At 40.6% G+C, this 13,490-nt stretch overlaps 1 protein-coding gene across 1 annotated transcript in view; it reads left to right on the top strand.

Annotated features, from left to right (window-relative positions):
• Window positions 1-1,778: 1,778 nt before the first annotated feature.
• Window positions 1,779-13,490, top strand: part of EHD4 (EH domain containing 4) — a 34,423-nt gene continuing 22,711 nt past the window's right edge. Inside the window, exons 1-3 of the mRNA XM_067296473.1 lie at window positions 1,779-2,025; window positions 9,969-10,145; window positions 13,122-13,219. Coding sequence (XP_067152574.1) covers window positions 1,784-2,025; window positions 9,969-10,145; window positions 13,122-13,219 — 517 coding nt within the window. The 5' untranslated portion in view covers window positions 1,779-1,783. The remainder of the gene's footprint in view (window positions 2,026-9,968; window positions 10,146-13,121; window positions 13,220-13,490) is intronic.

Here is a 13,490-nt window from a genome sequence, read left to right as displayed (position 1 = left end):
TATGCAACCTAGAAAAAGGACAACATGAAGGGGGGGAAGATAGAAAGGGGGGAAGATAGAAAATCTGGCCTTGGCCTGAGGGAGATGGACAGGGAATGACTGTGCATTTTTCCTCTAACACAAGACCTCAAGGGGATCAAACAAAAAAAACAAGTGTCAAGGTCAAAGTAAACAAAAGAAGGTAGTTCTTCACACAGCATGTAATTAATTTATGGACCTCTTTGCCACTGGTTGTTGCCATTGGTAAGTTTACATGGGTTCAGCAAGGATAACATAATTACATTTAACAAGCTTGGGGGGAAAAGTCATAAAAAACAGGACAAATGTGAAAATGAAATTTAAAAAAGGGGATTTCAAAAAATGAGGAAGCCAGTCAACAAGACCCTACATGAAGTGATGTAAAATCTTTAGACTCAGCATGGAAATTGCAAAAAAAAGGTTGCAAAACACATGCACAGCCCTAAATAAAATGTGAAGCAAGGAACCAAGAAAAGGCAGAGTGGTTAAATGCTCAGAGGCAGAGCATTATTAAAGTCTAACATCTGTTCTTCGAGGAACAGAGCAGGGAGGGAGGGGACAGGGAAAGGGCACATCTAAACCTGCTGATGTATTTAGAAAAGAGCAGGAACATATAGAGAAAAAGGTAACATCCAAGATAGAAATTAGGAGGAGGATTGTGAAAGGTGAATAGCTAAAAATGTGAATCTGTAGGTGCAGCGGACCAGCTAAAAGCAATTATGATGATGGGAATATTGCAAAGAAGCCGAAGACTTTATGTAAGCGTGCCACAGGAAAGATGTACTTCTAACACACTGTTTACGCACAGATTTAGTAAAAATTGCCACTTTTTTTTTAAACTGTAAGCCCAAGCATCTGTTCAAGTGAGCACAAATAAAACTTTCATATCAGAGGAATATTTATTCATTTTATTGATGTCTTATATCTGTTAGTGAATATGGTATTTTTTCCATTAAAGTCTGTTGTAAAATTAATGGAAAAGGTGATCATCTTGGGCGGAAGAGCTGAGGTTAAAAACGATAGCCTGTATCTGCTACCTAAGTCCCACAGCAAAATTTTAATGTCATACTGAGAATTTTCCCTGTATTTAGAAGAGAGTAAGTTGTCTAACGTAGCAGTTAACCCCCACCGCATTTAGTCACGCACTGCTCTGACGTCTAAGGACGGTTACAATCTTCAGAAAAACGTGAAAAAGATTTTGGCGAATCTCTGTTCGGATCTGATTTGTCAAGAGCTTCTGGCTTCCATCTCGCGGGACCGAATTTCGGCCGTGGAACAGCAGCAGGTGCAAGTAACCTCCAGCGGCAGATCTGGAGCCAAAAAACCTCACCGGTTCGGGGGGAAAAACCCCAAACCCTGAACAACCAATCCCGCCCCCCCGCCGGACACGGAGTTTATACTGCAGGGAGGCGCCTCGCAGGCTGGCTTTGGCGCTGCGGCGCTGGCGCTTCGGGCGGGGGGGAGCCGCCAGCCCTGCCCCCGCCGTGGCCCTCAGGGAGCCCGGGCGGGGCGAGCCGCCAGCGCAGGGCTGCGGGGGATCGGCCCAGAGGCGGCGGCCGCCGGCCGGGCGGCGCGGCCCCGCCATTAGGCGGAGTCGCCGGCAGGATGCGGGCGGCCCCGCTGCCGCTGCTGCCGCTGCTGCTGCTGCCGCTGCCGCCGCCCCGGCACGGAGGGAGGGCGGAGTCCGGCCCGCCCCCGCGGCTGCGTGCGCGGGGAGGAGCGGCGGCGGCGGGCAGTGCGGCGGGGCAGCGCGGCGGGCGGCGGCATGTTCAGCTGGCTGGGGAAGCAGGGCGGCGGGCGGGAGCGGGGCGGCGGAGGCGGCAGCGACGTGGTGCAGACGGTGACCGGGGCGCTTCGGGAGCTCTACCTCCGCAAGCTGCTGCCGCTGGAGGAGCACTACCGCTTCCATGACTTCCACTCGCCCGCCCTGGAGGAGGCCGACTTCGAGAACAAGCCCATGGTGCTGCTGGTGGGGCAGTACAGCACCGGCAAGACCACCTTCATCCGGTAGGTGGCGCCCCGCGGCGGGCCCCTCTCCCTCTCCCCCTCCTCGGCGGCCCGCTCCGCTCGCGGCCTCCGCTCCCCGCGGGCAGGTGCAGGCGCCCGCGGAGCCTGCGCCCCCCTCTCGCCTGCGCGGCGGCCGCTACCTGCTGGGCGTTAACGGTTCCCGCCTCGCCGGGTATCAGGCCACGCCCCCCCAACCTCCGGGGCGAAAAAGCAGGATAAAACCCCCACTCTGACAGCGTGCCGAGCTGCTGGCCCTGTAGTAGGGCTCCGAAGTTTCCTTAAAAGCAGCCTAGCGGCAAAGTAAGAGGTCCAAGAGAGCCGAGTTCGGTCGCTGCTGGCGGTGTGAGGTGATGTTCAGCGCGGGCAAGCTGCCGTTACGCGGTGGCTGCTCCGCGTGAAACACCGCGCTGGGGGTGGCCGCCGCCTGTGGGTCTTGCAGACGATCTGTAGCTCTTCTGGCAACTTCCTGTCTAAGAATGTTCTCTCGATTTCATGTTCTGCTGGGAAAGTGCGACCTGGCTCTCTGCTTCCTGTTAACTTCATTTATCTAAGCTACTTCAAAGAAAAATAGTCACTTCAAGCTAATATACCATGACTGCATCAGTCATCACAGACCATTTAACCTTTTCCTTCTCGTTCTTTCCCAAAAGTAGCTTACTGCAATAGATTGTATGTGAAGACAGGGGAGAAATGGGATAACAGTTTGGGGCAAAAGACACCATAGTATCTTGAAAGTTTTCTCCCTGCTGTTTTGCTTAATTACATTGAGTAAGAAATATCACAAGTATGGCAGCCTAACAATAATGTTGCTGTTGTAGTATTTTCTGTCTCTTCTGTTTTCCTTAGTTAGTAACTATGATGTTAGGAGGCTGAAGTGTGCCTCAGTTGTTAGGAGACTGTGAATATCTTAGAAATCTCTAAGAAAGATTATTTAAAACTTTCCAAAGGACGCTGAGAGGTCAGTTGGATCAAAATTTTACCTCTTCCTTATATCCGAAGTTCATTAGAGTCTTTCTTGAAATTTTACAAATCTTTCACTTTTGGTTTGAAAGGTTACTGGCAGCCTTATGTAACTTTTTTGTTCTTTTTATTGTGCAAAAGACCTACCTCCTTTCTTCTGCATTGGAGAACAATGTTTACCTTTACTCCCCTGAGCACTTCTCAGATATTTACAGAGCCAGTCAGGTTTCTTTTCCAGTTTCACAACTAGCTAATTGGAAGCTTAAAGCAGAACTTGGTTCTTTACTGGTTATTGATGAATTCCTGCAAACACTTATGTACAGTGTCTTTGCTCAGAGGAGTAAGTAAAAATAGAAACAGGGCTATAATTAAGAGAAACTTAGTTTCAAGATCCCCAAAGGCAGTTGCCAGAAAGTGTGTGAGGAGAGGTAACTTGGGTTTTTCCTAACATTTGTTTAGACATGCTGACTGATGAATTATCTGTCTTACTGGTGTACAAATTAAAACTGCTTTGTGGGCCTGAGTATACTTCCAGATAAGCGGTGTTCTTGGCTTATGGACAAAGGAAGGTGAGAGCATGGGTAATTTTGAGACAGAATGGTCCGGATTGACTTACTAGAACCTGTTCAACCTGTCAGCTAAGTTGCTGTGTCATTTGCAATTCATAGATGGCTGGGTTTTGGGGTTTTTTTTCCTTTCCTTTTCCTGGAGGAGTTTGCCTTAGATGAGAACACATGTTCTTGATTTATAGACATTCATGTTTTCTGCCTTTTGTAGTTGCCCGTATTTGATTGGAGTATAAGTCAATATCAGGGTTAGAAATGCTGATATTCCTGTAGCGCTTTAAAAGCATTTTTGGTACTGCTGCTTTGTAAGTAACCAGTTACCACTTTAAACATGTCCTGTAAAATGCTGAGCAGTAGGGCTGGCTTATTATTTTTGGCTGGGCCAAAAAAGAAACATCATTTATTACAATTATTTCCAGCCTTTTAGCCTGATTTCCCAAGGAAATGAGGCTTCAGTGGTCACTGTTGGGGGAAGACATCCCAACAAATTTTGAACCCACTGGCAAATGTCAACTAAGTTTGACAGAGATGAAGGTTTCAAAGGTATTTTCTTAAGAGCTTTATTAAAATACCTGACTGAGTGGAGGAAGAGAATTCTGCTATGGTATGCCCTTCTCTCCTCCCTTTTCTCCTCCCATCTTAGGTAGATAGCAGTGTGGTTTAATCCCTTATTAGGTATCAAAGAACTCAGAAAGGTATTCACCCTTGAGACCCAATCTGTAATAAAACAGCTGTTGTTGCTCCACAGAAGCACAGTCCGACCTCACCATTAACACTGTCCCTGGGGAAACCAGATAAGTGTTCATTACATCTGCATTCACTATAGAATAGATTAAAAACTGTCAGTATCAGAATGAGAACACACTCCATTCAAAATGAACAGCAACTTATGATAGCAGTATAAAAGTTATACCACATTGACTGACATTCAAAAGGCAATTTTGAGAGAAAAAAGAGCAAAGAAGTGAGAAGTGAAATACTGCTTGTATATGGAGGCAAGGCTTATGAAAGAAGAAAAGGGGAATTATTATAGTGTCCAGGTCAACCACATATAAATTTTCTCTCTAATAGGGTGAATTTTCAATGGAAAAGTCCTATCTTACTCTCTAAAGATTGTTTTAAATCAGTTTATTATAGATAATAGTTCTTAGAATTAAGTTAGACTAGATCTTTTTTTTTTTCCAGCAGCCTTTTAACAAGCAAACATTATTTAAAATATTAATTGGAACTCCTTTCTGTTCCCCAGTTCTTCATTTCATAGTCAGCTTTTTATGGAGGACTATGTCTTGAATAGGAAAAAAAGGATCATGCTCTTTGGTGGAGGAGGCTTTTGTTTTGTTTTTTAATTTCTGAGGCAATAAAACATTAGTTTCATCTAGATGAATAATTCCTCTGAAAATATGCTTAGGTGTTTGTTACCTTGGTGGCAGATGGAATTAAAGGAGGACGTACTAGATCTACTTTAGTGTTTACTATTATGTTTATAGGTGAACCTAAAATTTTGTTATCTGATAAATATTCATTTTGGATTTACTTTTTGTGCTGTTAACTTCTACATCAAATTATCCTGTTTTATTTATCATGAGAACTGTATATTTTTAGAACTCTTGACACATCCACCCCGTTTCTTCCACCAAGTCTTCATGTAAAACATTGATCCAGCAATAACAAAATGTCCCTAAGCGAAGTGTTAAGATTCAAAAAAAAAACCCCAAAACCCCCAAAAAACAAAACAACCCCCCCCACACACATTTCTAGGTTTTTAATTCTAACAGTGTTTCTGATCTTTCACTAGATGCTTTTATACTCTTTGCACTTGGAACAATAAAGTGAAACTAGACAGCTTCACTGTCTGAGTAAGGTGCAGTGTGGCAATATTGTTTTAAGTGTCTGACAATGCTGACAATTCAAACAAATACGTCCAGGCACAAATAGCGATGCTTGCTTTTGTCTGATTAGTTTTTAATGGGGTGAGAGAGGGTGCTCATCTTGCCTGTAAGCGGCTTGACAACATACCTGTGGTGCTTCTGCAGTTCTCTCAATTTGTCATGGCTGCTCTAGAGGAAGAAGAGGGGAAAGGAGAAACAAGAGAATTGTAGTATATCAGAGATAGGAGCTAGTCTGTGCAAATCTGTAGTCACCGATCTCTTTCTTTCTAATGATGAATTAAACTTCTAGTCTGTTATAATAATGCATTTAACTTGTTAGTAACTCTATTTTAAAAGTGTAAGAGACTTTTTTTTTTAACTCATCAAAATGAGGAAAAAACAATTAAATTGCTCAGCTTGCCAGGCTATGCTTTTAGTTTCCTCAGAAGTTATTCAGAGGTTAAAATGGTATTTAACTTAACCAGAGCTGAATTTTCTAAAAGCACTATATCGTATGCATAATATTTGGAGCTTGCAAGAAAATTGCAATTGATTGTGTGGCAAGAATGGGCTACATCTTTTGCGGAAAAAGAATTGTTCTTAATTTCTCAGGGGTTATAAAGCTGAACTTCTTTCTTACTGATACCACATGCAATGAGTTTTTATTCAGAGCAGAATTCTCATACAAGAGCAAAAATCCTATGCTAGTTTTGTTGTGCTTAAAGAAAAAAAGTGTGTGTGGGGGGCAGTAGCTGGTTTTGAGTCAAACAGCCTTCTCAAAGGAGTCTTCAGTTTGTGTCTCCATACACCAGAACAATCGCTAGTGTTTCCTTGTCCAGTGCTGCTCAGTCCGGCAAGCCTGCGCTGGCATGTTAGTATGGCTTAGCCGAAGCGTTGAGACCTCAGATGGTTATCAGCCTGAGGAGCTCTGGGTACTCTTTGCTGTCTCTGGAACTTCTGTAAAACAGTTTCCCATAGTTTGGCTACAGATCTTGCAAAAGGAAATAGAAGGATGTTTATTAGCCAAGGAGATAGGTTATAGCCCAGGTAAAAACAAAGGGAGAAGAGCAAGTGCCTTGAGTCAACAGGATGTCTGTTGTTTGATCTAGACTGTCTTTGGGACATGTGCTATTTTTAAGCATTCTTCCTGTGAACCTTTTTGAACTCCCTCTCTGCTGAAAATTCCTGAGAAGGCCATGAGGTCACGGATGTTAAAAATCCAGGTATTTTCCTATCTTAATGTAGCATACTGTACAAAAAGTTGAAACATTTCTGTTTATGGAAGACTGGTCTTCCCTTTTGTGCAGCTAAGTGAAGCTGATATTTTCATGTTGAGAGGAAGTGTGATAGCTTATACAGCCAGCACTCAAGATCTAAGGTTTATTTTGGACTGTACTGATCCTTGATGTGTGACTGTCAGACAGTATCTTAATTGCCATTACAATGTGCTGCCTGTGTCTGTTGAATAGCTCTACCAGGCCCAGCACTGTGACTGTTGGGTGGGACTCAATATTTAGAAGGAGCTCTTACCTACATGGGTTGTTGTCATTATAAAAACTTATTTTTTTGTGTTTTATTTTCTGGGTTTTTTTAAGCTGTATCTGTGAAGTTAGTTTGAAAGTATCTTTGCAATCCAGTAGCACTTATATTCAAGTCCAGTATTTGTCTAGTTATTGGAATATGCAGATAATATGAATTTGCACTGTTCTTGTTCTGAGCTGAAAATCCTAAAAGGTGCTTGATACTTTCAACTCTTCATAAATTCTGCAAGTGTTGCATGTGCTAGAAAATGTTCATGAGCAGGCCACGCAATTACTGTTTTTAGTGATCTAAAGGAGAAAGACCGCTGAAGATGCATCACCATGCCTGTCAGCTTCACCAGCTTGTGATGTATAGCAATTGCACTATTATCCTGGAGGTCTTCTATCCTGCGTTCAGATCCCATGATGCAGTTGTTCTGTGTGACTTGGGTCTGGGACTTTTCTTAGGCACGTCTGGTTCGGTACAAGGTGTTCACTGCTGTTCTGGGAGCTTCTTGTCAGTTGTGTCAGCACCTTATGAATTGCTTGCCTTCTGTCAGCAGGAGTCTGGCAGTGATGATTCATATCAAAAAAAGAACTTAGTTATGGATCCCATAGAGATTTCTTTTCCCTTGAAAGAAGGGCAGTGAGGAAAAGCAGAAATAAGAGATTTTAAAATGGAACATTTTATCATGGCAAGTTGAAATCTCGTTTTAGAAGTTAAAAGTATAACTAACCTTTCAAAATCAGTGCTGCAGATAAAGTCTAGTCTGACTTTAGTAAAAAAAAAAAAAAAAAAAAAAAAGTGGCTGTCACAAATCAGTCATTACAAACTGTTTTAGAGGACTATAGTCTGTCATAGTATTTCATGAGAAGGTAGGGATATGCTTTTCTATTTCAGGAATTTAGCTCTTTGCTAAAGCACTTGAAACTCTAATGTTTCCATGCATAAAGAGTTCAACTTTTGAGCTCCAAAAGGAGTTTTTTCTTCATTTTGTTCCTTCATCTTTACCAAATAAGTCATATATTTGGTGCATTGTACATTCATGCAGGTGCAGAATGGGTTGTTTTTTTTCCTTTTGGAAAGGCGTTTGTTTTATTTGTGCGCTCCTGAGCATTAGGTACAGGTTATTCCAGAAGCAGAACGAATTACTTCAGCAAGTTCTGTCCTCAAAGTTCTTATGTTCTTCCTTTCCCATAGTTTTTAGCAATTTTTTTTTTGGAAGCAGAAAGATGCAGTAAGTCACAATTAAATAACTGTTCTCTGCTTTCAGCCTCTTAGATCATAGCCTTCATGTAGGAAAATAGAATTGTTCCCTGCAGCTTCGAGTAAAAATATTGAGCTGCTTGGAACCAGTTTAATAAGGCTAGTAGAAAGAGATCTTTGAAATAGGTAGTGTAGATTTAGTTCCTTAAAATTAGCTTCTGTGCACTGATACTGTAACTGCTTTGAATGTTTTGGCACTGGAGAACTGAAAGACAAACAGGAGTCTTCAGCAAGTACAGATACTTTGTGGCATGTTTTTGCGCTTAGAGCAGCCTGCAAGTCCTCTCAAATCAATGTTGCTTCATGAAATAATAGAGAAACAGGCAACTGTTGTGAGATTAAGGACCAGGACAAACCTACTGCTCGAAGACTGGTGTTGATCTAGCACATGCTCAAAGCTATCTAGTACTGCCATTGAATGTGGGACCATCACCCATGCCTGAAGAATTCTGGTTTAAATCCAGGTTGATTATTTTAAAAAAACTAGACCATAGTTGGTCAAAATTGGTTCAAAGAACTCCAAGGTGACATGAAAGCTGTGGAATTAATAATTATTGGTAAGACTTTACTTAGCTGATTTGAGAGAGGATTTTAATGCTCTTGTAATGACAAATTACAGCATACTGAAAAAGCTATTTGACCTTAGTCTTTCAAGGTGATAATTTTCAAGATGATGCTGTTGTGAATGAAGACAATAGTAGTGATATACTGTAAAAGTGAAGAGGATGGTTTGCTCCTTTTTTGAAAAGTAGCAGTTGTCATAGTGTAGGCTGGAGTAATCTTGCAAGCTGGAGGCTTACTTGATAGGCTTGTGTGTTCTCTTGCTTCTCACTTTCCATTCAGGGAGAGATGCCAGCAAGCTTTTCTTTGAGTACAGGCTCCAGTTCTATTAAATTTTAGCCTTTAAATATGTGCATCCTTTATTTGAGATCTTGTCACCTTGAAAGTCAAAACTTGCTGTATCAGACTTGGTCCACTGAGTACATGATGTTTGTGTCTCTAAGTAGCTTACTCAGGAGAAGGTACAAAAGTCTTTCTGTTGGTACAACATTGCATGACTTGATGTCTCAAGGAGGTAAGTTGCCTTTAGGCCTGAAGTTCTGCAGGTATAACTTTGTTAACAATTATTATTTGATATACAGGCCAAAATGAAATCTCCTTTCCTCACTCCCAAACAGATGCAACAGTATTGCCTCAACAAGTGTATGATCTGTGCCTATGGTAAGATGGGTTAAAGCTATAAAATCTTATCTTGTAACTGAATTCATTTAAGGCTTAGAGCTGTCAGCAAACTGACAAATCTGTTAATGGGCTGTGTTTCAAACCACTGCCTCTCAGTACTAGCAGCACTCACAGCTTGAGGAGACATACAAAAGAAGCAATGTCTTGTAATGTAAGCAGTGTGGTATTTGCTAGCTACCAACAGGCCTGGCAAAGTACTCTAACTACAACACTGTGATTGTCAGTAGAAGCATGCATTTGAATGGTCCAGGTGCTATAGTTGAGGGAATACTTTCCAGCCTGTTTTTGTGGAGGGACTGACTTTCTTTATCCTATTACCTAGTTGTTGTGGAAAAAATGAAATTCACTTCTGATTTCTTTTCTTTCCCCTAGCGAACAGAAACAGTGAAATGCAGGAAAAATGTAATTTTATGACTCTAGAGCATATACATCCTTGGGAATTTTCAAGAGAATTATAGGTATTTATTTTTGTCATAAATCTGTTATTCATTTTGTTCCTTTATGTGCTCTCCATCTCAAGGTATCTGCTCGAACAGGATTTTCCAGGCATGCGCATTGGTCCAGAGCCTACCACAGATTCTTTTATTGCTGTGATGTATGGGGATTCAGAAGGAAGTGTTCCTGGAAATGCCCTAGTTGTTGATCCTAAGAAGCCATTCCGCAAACTCAGCCGCTTTGGAAATGCTTTCCTGAACAGGTGAGATTTTGGTTGTTTGCTGTCTTTTGGTTGTAAGTTTAAATTTCTACTTGATATCATCTTCAAACATCAATGTTTGCTAAGTCTTTTCTGCTGTACTCATTTTGAACAATATGACAATAATGACAAGTAGGAGTAGTGGCAGTTCAAGTAAGTTAAAAATTACAGTACTATGTAAGGTAGCATTAGCATAGAGCTAAGTACATTTTTAAGAAAAAAATTGGAGGAAAAAAAAGATAAGGTATGTGTGTGTATATATATTAAATTACCAGAACATAAAATCATCATTAAAACAAGTTCACAGAAAACTGCTGAAACGCTTCACCCATTGACTTGTTTGTAAGGCATTAGGCAGTTTAAGCTTTAGATCAGTTTGGGCATAAATCTCTCTGCTTAATTAAACTAGTAGATTAGTACAATTTTAAAAACTACCATCCAAAACAGAGATCTGTTCCCTTTGATGCTCTTTTATTGCTTTGTGCTGTCTCCTATACACCAGAGTTTTTGGTATAGCTCTTTAAAGTTGTGAGTTGCTGAGATGTGTAATAAGGCCTACGCGAATGGATAACATTTGAATATACTTTCTGAACAAACTATTCAAGCTGCTAGTGATTAATTTTAGAGATGGTCTCTGAGCAATCAGAGAGACTCAGGAGATTAGTTTTAAGTTTTGGGTGGCTGTTGTACATTTATAAAAAGGGGAAAGTTGTTGAGGGGCTATGGGCATTGCAGTAGGTAACTTGTATAACAGGCTAAATATTTTCAAATCAGTTATTAATAACTTTATTCAGATGGTGTGAGCAATCACCTCATTTTCTTTCTGTATTTGATAGCAATTTGACATGGAGGCCTGGTTTTGGAAGACAATGAAGTTAAATTGGTTCTCTCTTAACTTTCCTGTCTGGCTGATAAACTCTGGCTTATGTGTTAAAAGTTCGTCATGTACAGTCTTATCTCTTGCTGTACATTTCATAGAAGAAAGTTTATAGCTGCTTATATTTGGCTTGTCTATCAGTTTGTTGAGAGAGAAAATTATGTGCAGTGGGAAGCTGCAGTTAAGCCATATTTTAAATAATATTTTTGTGGCCTAAGACCACTTTCTGTGAAGTTATTAGCAGAGTTCTGTCCTCCACAGCACTGTTCTATTTCTCTCTCTCCCTATGTCACTGTGTACTGGGCTATCCATGCAACTAGTTAATATAATTATATTTTAAATTGTATTTTACACAATATTCTAATACTTACACAGAACATGTAATAATACTGCATGTTTGTTTGGATGAATGGGTAACATAATTTTGTGGCTAAATCACCTGTCTAGCTGGTTGTGTCAGGTCCTGAATTTTATGTAACCAAGGTCGTTTGCTAGCTGAAAAGATGTACATTCTATATATGACAAAGTAACCAACTAAATTATTCAAATTTTTTTGTTCTTTGGTGATTGTGGTATTGTTATATTACAGTACTGTAAGCAACTTAATATTCCCCAACATTTGCATTTGCTCCTTAAGCATGCAGACCTCTGCTGCAAAGTTATAATATCACCCCCACCATTCCCCTGGGCTGTTCCTCTGATCATATCACTGCATTTCCAAAACTCTCAACTCATTTCTCTTTCCTACTTTATCTAGTTAAAAATGTCTTAGGCTTCATTTCAGCATCTTGAGTCACTTCCCCCTGTTCTTACCTGTGAGCATACTACATATTTTTCTTTGTTTTCTCTCAATTGCTGTACTGTCAGTGACAATCCTTTATCCGCAATATTGTATTTTTCATTCCTGTCTTAATATATTTCTGTATACATCTCCCTCCCCACTTCCCCCCCCCCCCCCCCAAAATGATTTCTCAGTCCAAGTGTTTTGTTCTAAGGCAAAACATCAGGTATCACTTTTCACAAGGCTATGGACACTTATGCTGCTCAGTCAAATGCCCTTTTCACCTGAATGTAACATGAGGGAAAAGAGTGCCTGAGAAAATAGGAAATCAACAAACAAGAACACAGTAGCACAATCAAGACTTGTACTCAGTAAGTTTATGAGGCTGATTAGTGATGTTACCTTGTCTCTTTTTTCCATTTCCCTTTCTTATTTCCCCCTGTGTCACACTACTTGTGATAGTTGGCATGTCTCTGAATAAATTGTAAGGCTCCTGAGTGTAGAAACTTGTCTTTTATTTCTCCTGTGTACTTTTAGGGAAAATTTGGGGTGGGGAACCTAGTGTGCCCTTGGATGCCAAATAAAGTAAATGTAGCTAAAGAACATTGCAGTATTCTCAACAGTTGGCACTGCTGAGAATAAATGTGATCCTTCTGCATTCTAATATATATCTGAATGGACACAAAAAGGTATGTGCATTCTTGTTAGATTCTTTGAATCATCCAAAGGGGATCTTAAAACAAACAAACAAGCAAAAGAACAGCAGGTCTTTACAGGATTGTTAACTTTATTTTTGCAAATGATGTAACTTTTATATTTGCAAGGATAGCCCAATATTGCTGGGTTTCTATAATACAATTTTATAATATGAAAAGCATGAGAGGATCAAAGTTCTTAGAATGCTAATGTGTCATAAGCAGTTATGGTCATCTCATACAACTATTTTTTTGTAAAGTTCTGTTCGCATCTGGGCAGATACTATGTAGCTGCTTTTTATGATGCAACACTTGAAATCGCATTTTATACAGGTCATGCAAGAAATGGTGGTTCAGAGCCAAGTCTCAATGTCAAAAACAGATATTCGAATACAATGAACATTGCAGTTTTAAGTTTTCTGAAATATGAGTTTTGACATAATTTTAATCTGTTGTCTTTAAACTATAGATTTATTCTAAAAACTGCAGCCAGTTAATTCTAATTTGAGCTTATCCTATTTCATATCCATCATTTCCATCCAGTCTGTCTAAAAGCAGATACATCAAGGGAGACTTTCAATGTGAGCTAGAGCTGTTGTTAATGTGTTTCTCTCCTCTTTGTGCAGGTTCATGTGTTCTCAATTACCTAACCAGGTTCTGAAGAGTATCAGTATCATCGACAGCCCAGGCATTCTCTCTGGAGAGAAACAGCGCATCAGCAGAGGTGAGTTGCAGAGGTTAAAAATAACCAAGTTTACTAACTCTAATTTTGCTGTACTGAGAAAGCCATTATCCTAATCTGTTGGGCACCTATTTCAGTGGCATTGAGCAGTGCAGTCTCCCAGACTTTCTTAACACAAGGCCCATTAAAACCATGTCTTAAAGATGGAAGCAGGGTTTGGAAATTATTCCATTGAAAACTGGTGTTGTTGGGACCTCTCCTGCTAATATGGCTGCAATTAATCTTCAAATGGTTATGGTTGCATGGGCTGTTG

This window comes from Apteryx mantelli, chromosome 4, assembly GCF_036417845.1.
Source record: "Apteryx mantelli isolate bAptMan1 chromosome 4, bAptMan1.hap1, whole genome shotgun sequence".
In the NCBI taxonomy this organism is placed as follows: domain Eukaryota; kingdom Metazoa; phylum Chordata; class Aves; order Apterygiformes; family Apterygidae; genus Apteryx; species Apteryx mantelli.
The sequence above is the reverse complement of the archived record's forward strand: the minus strand, read 5'-3'. Positions and strand labels throughout refer to the sequence as shown.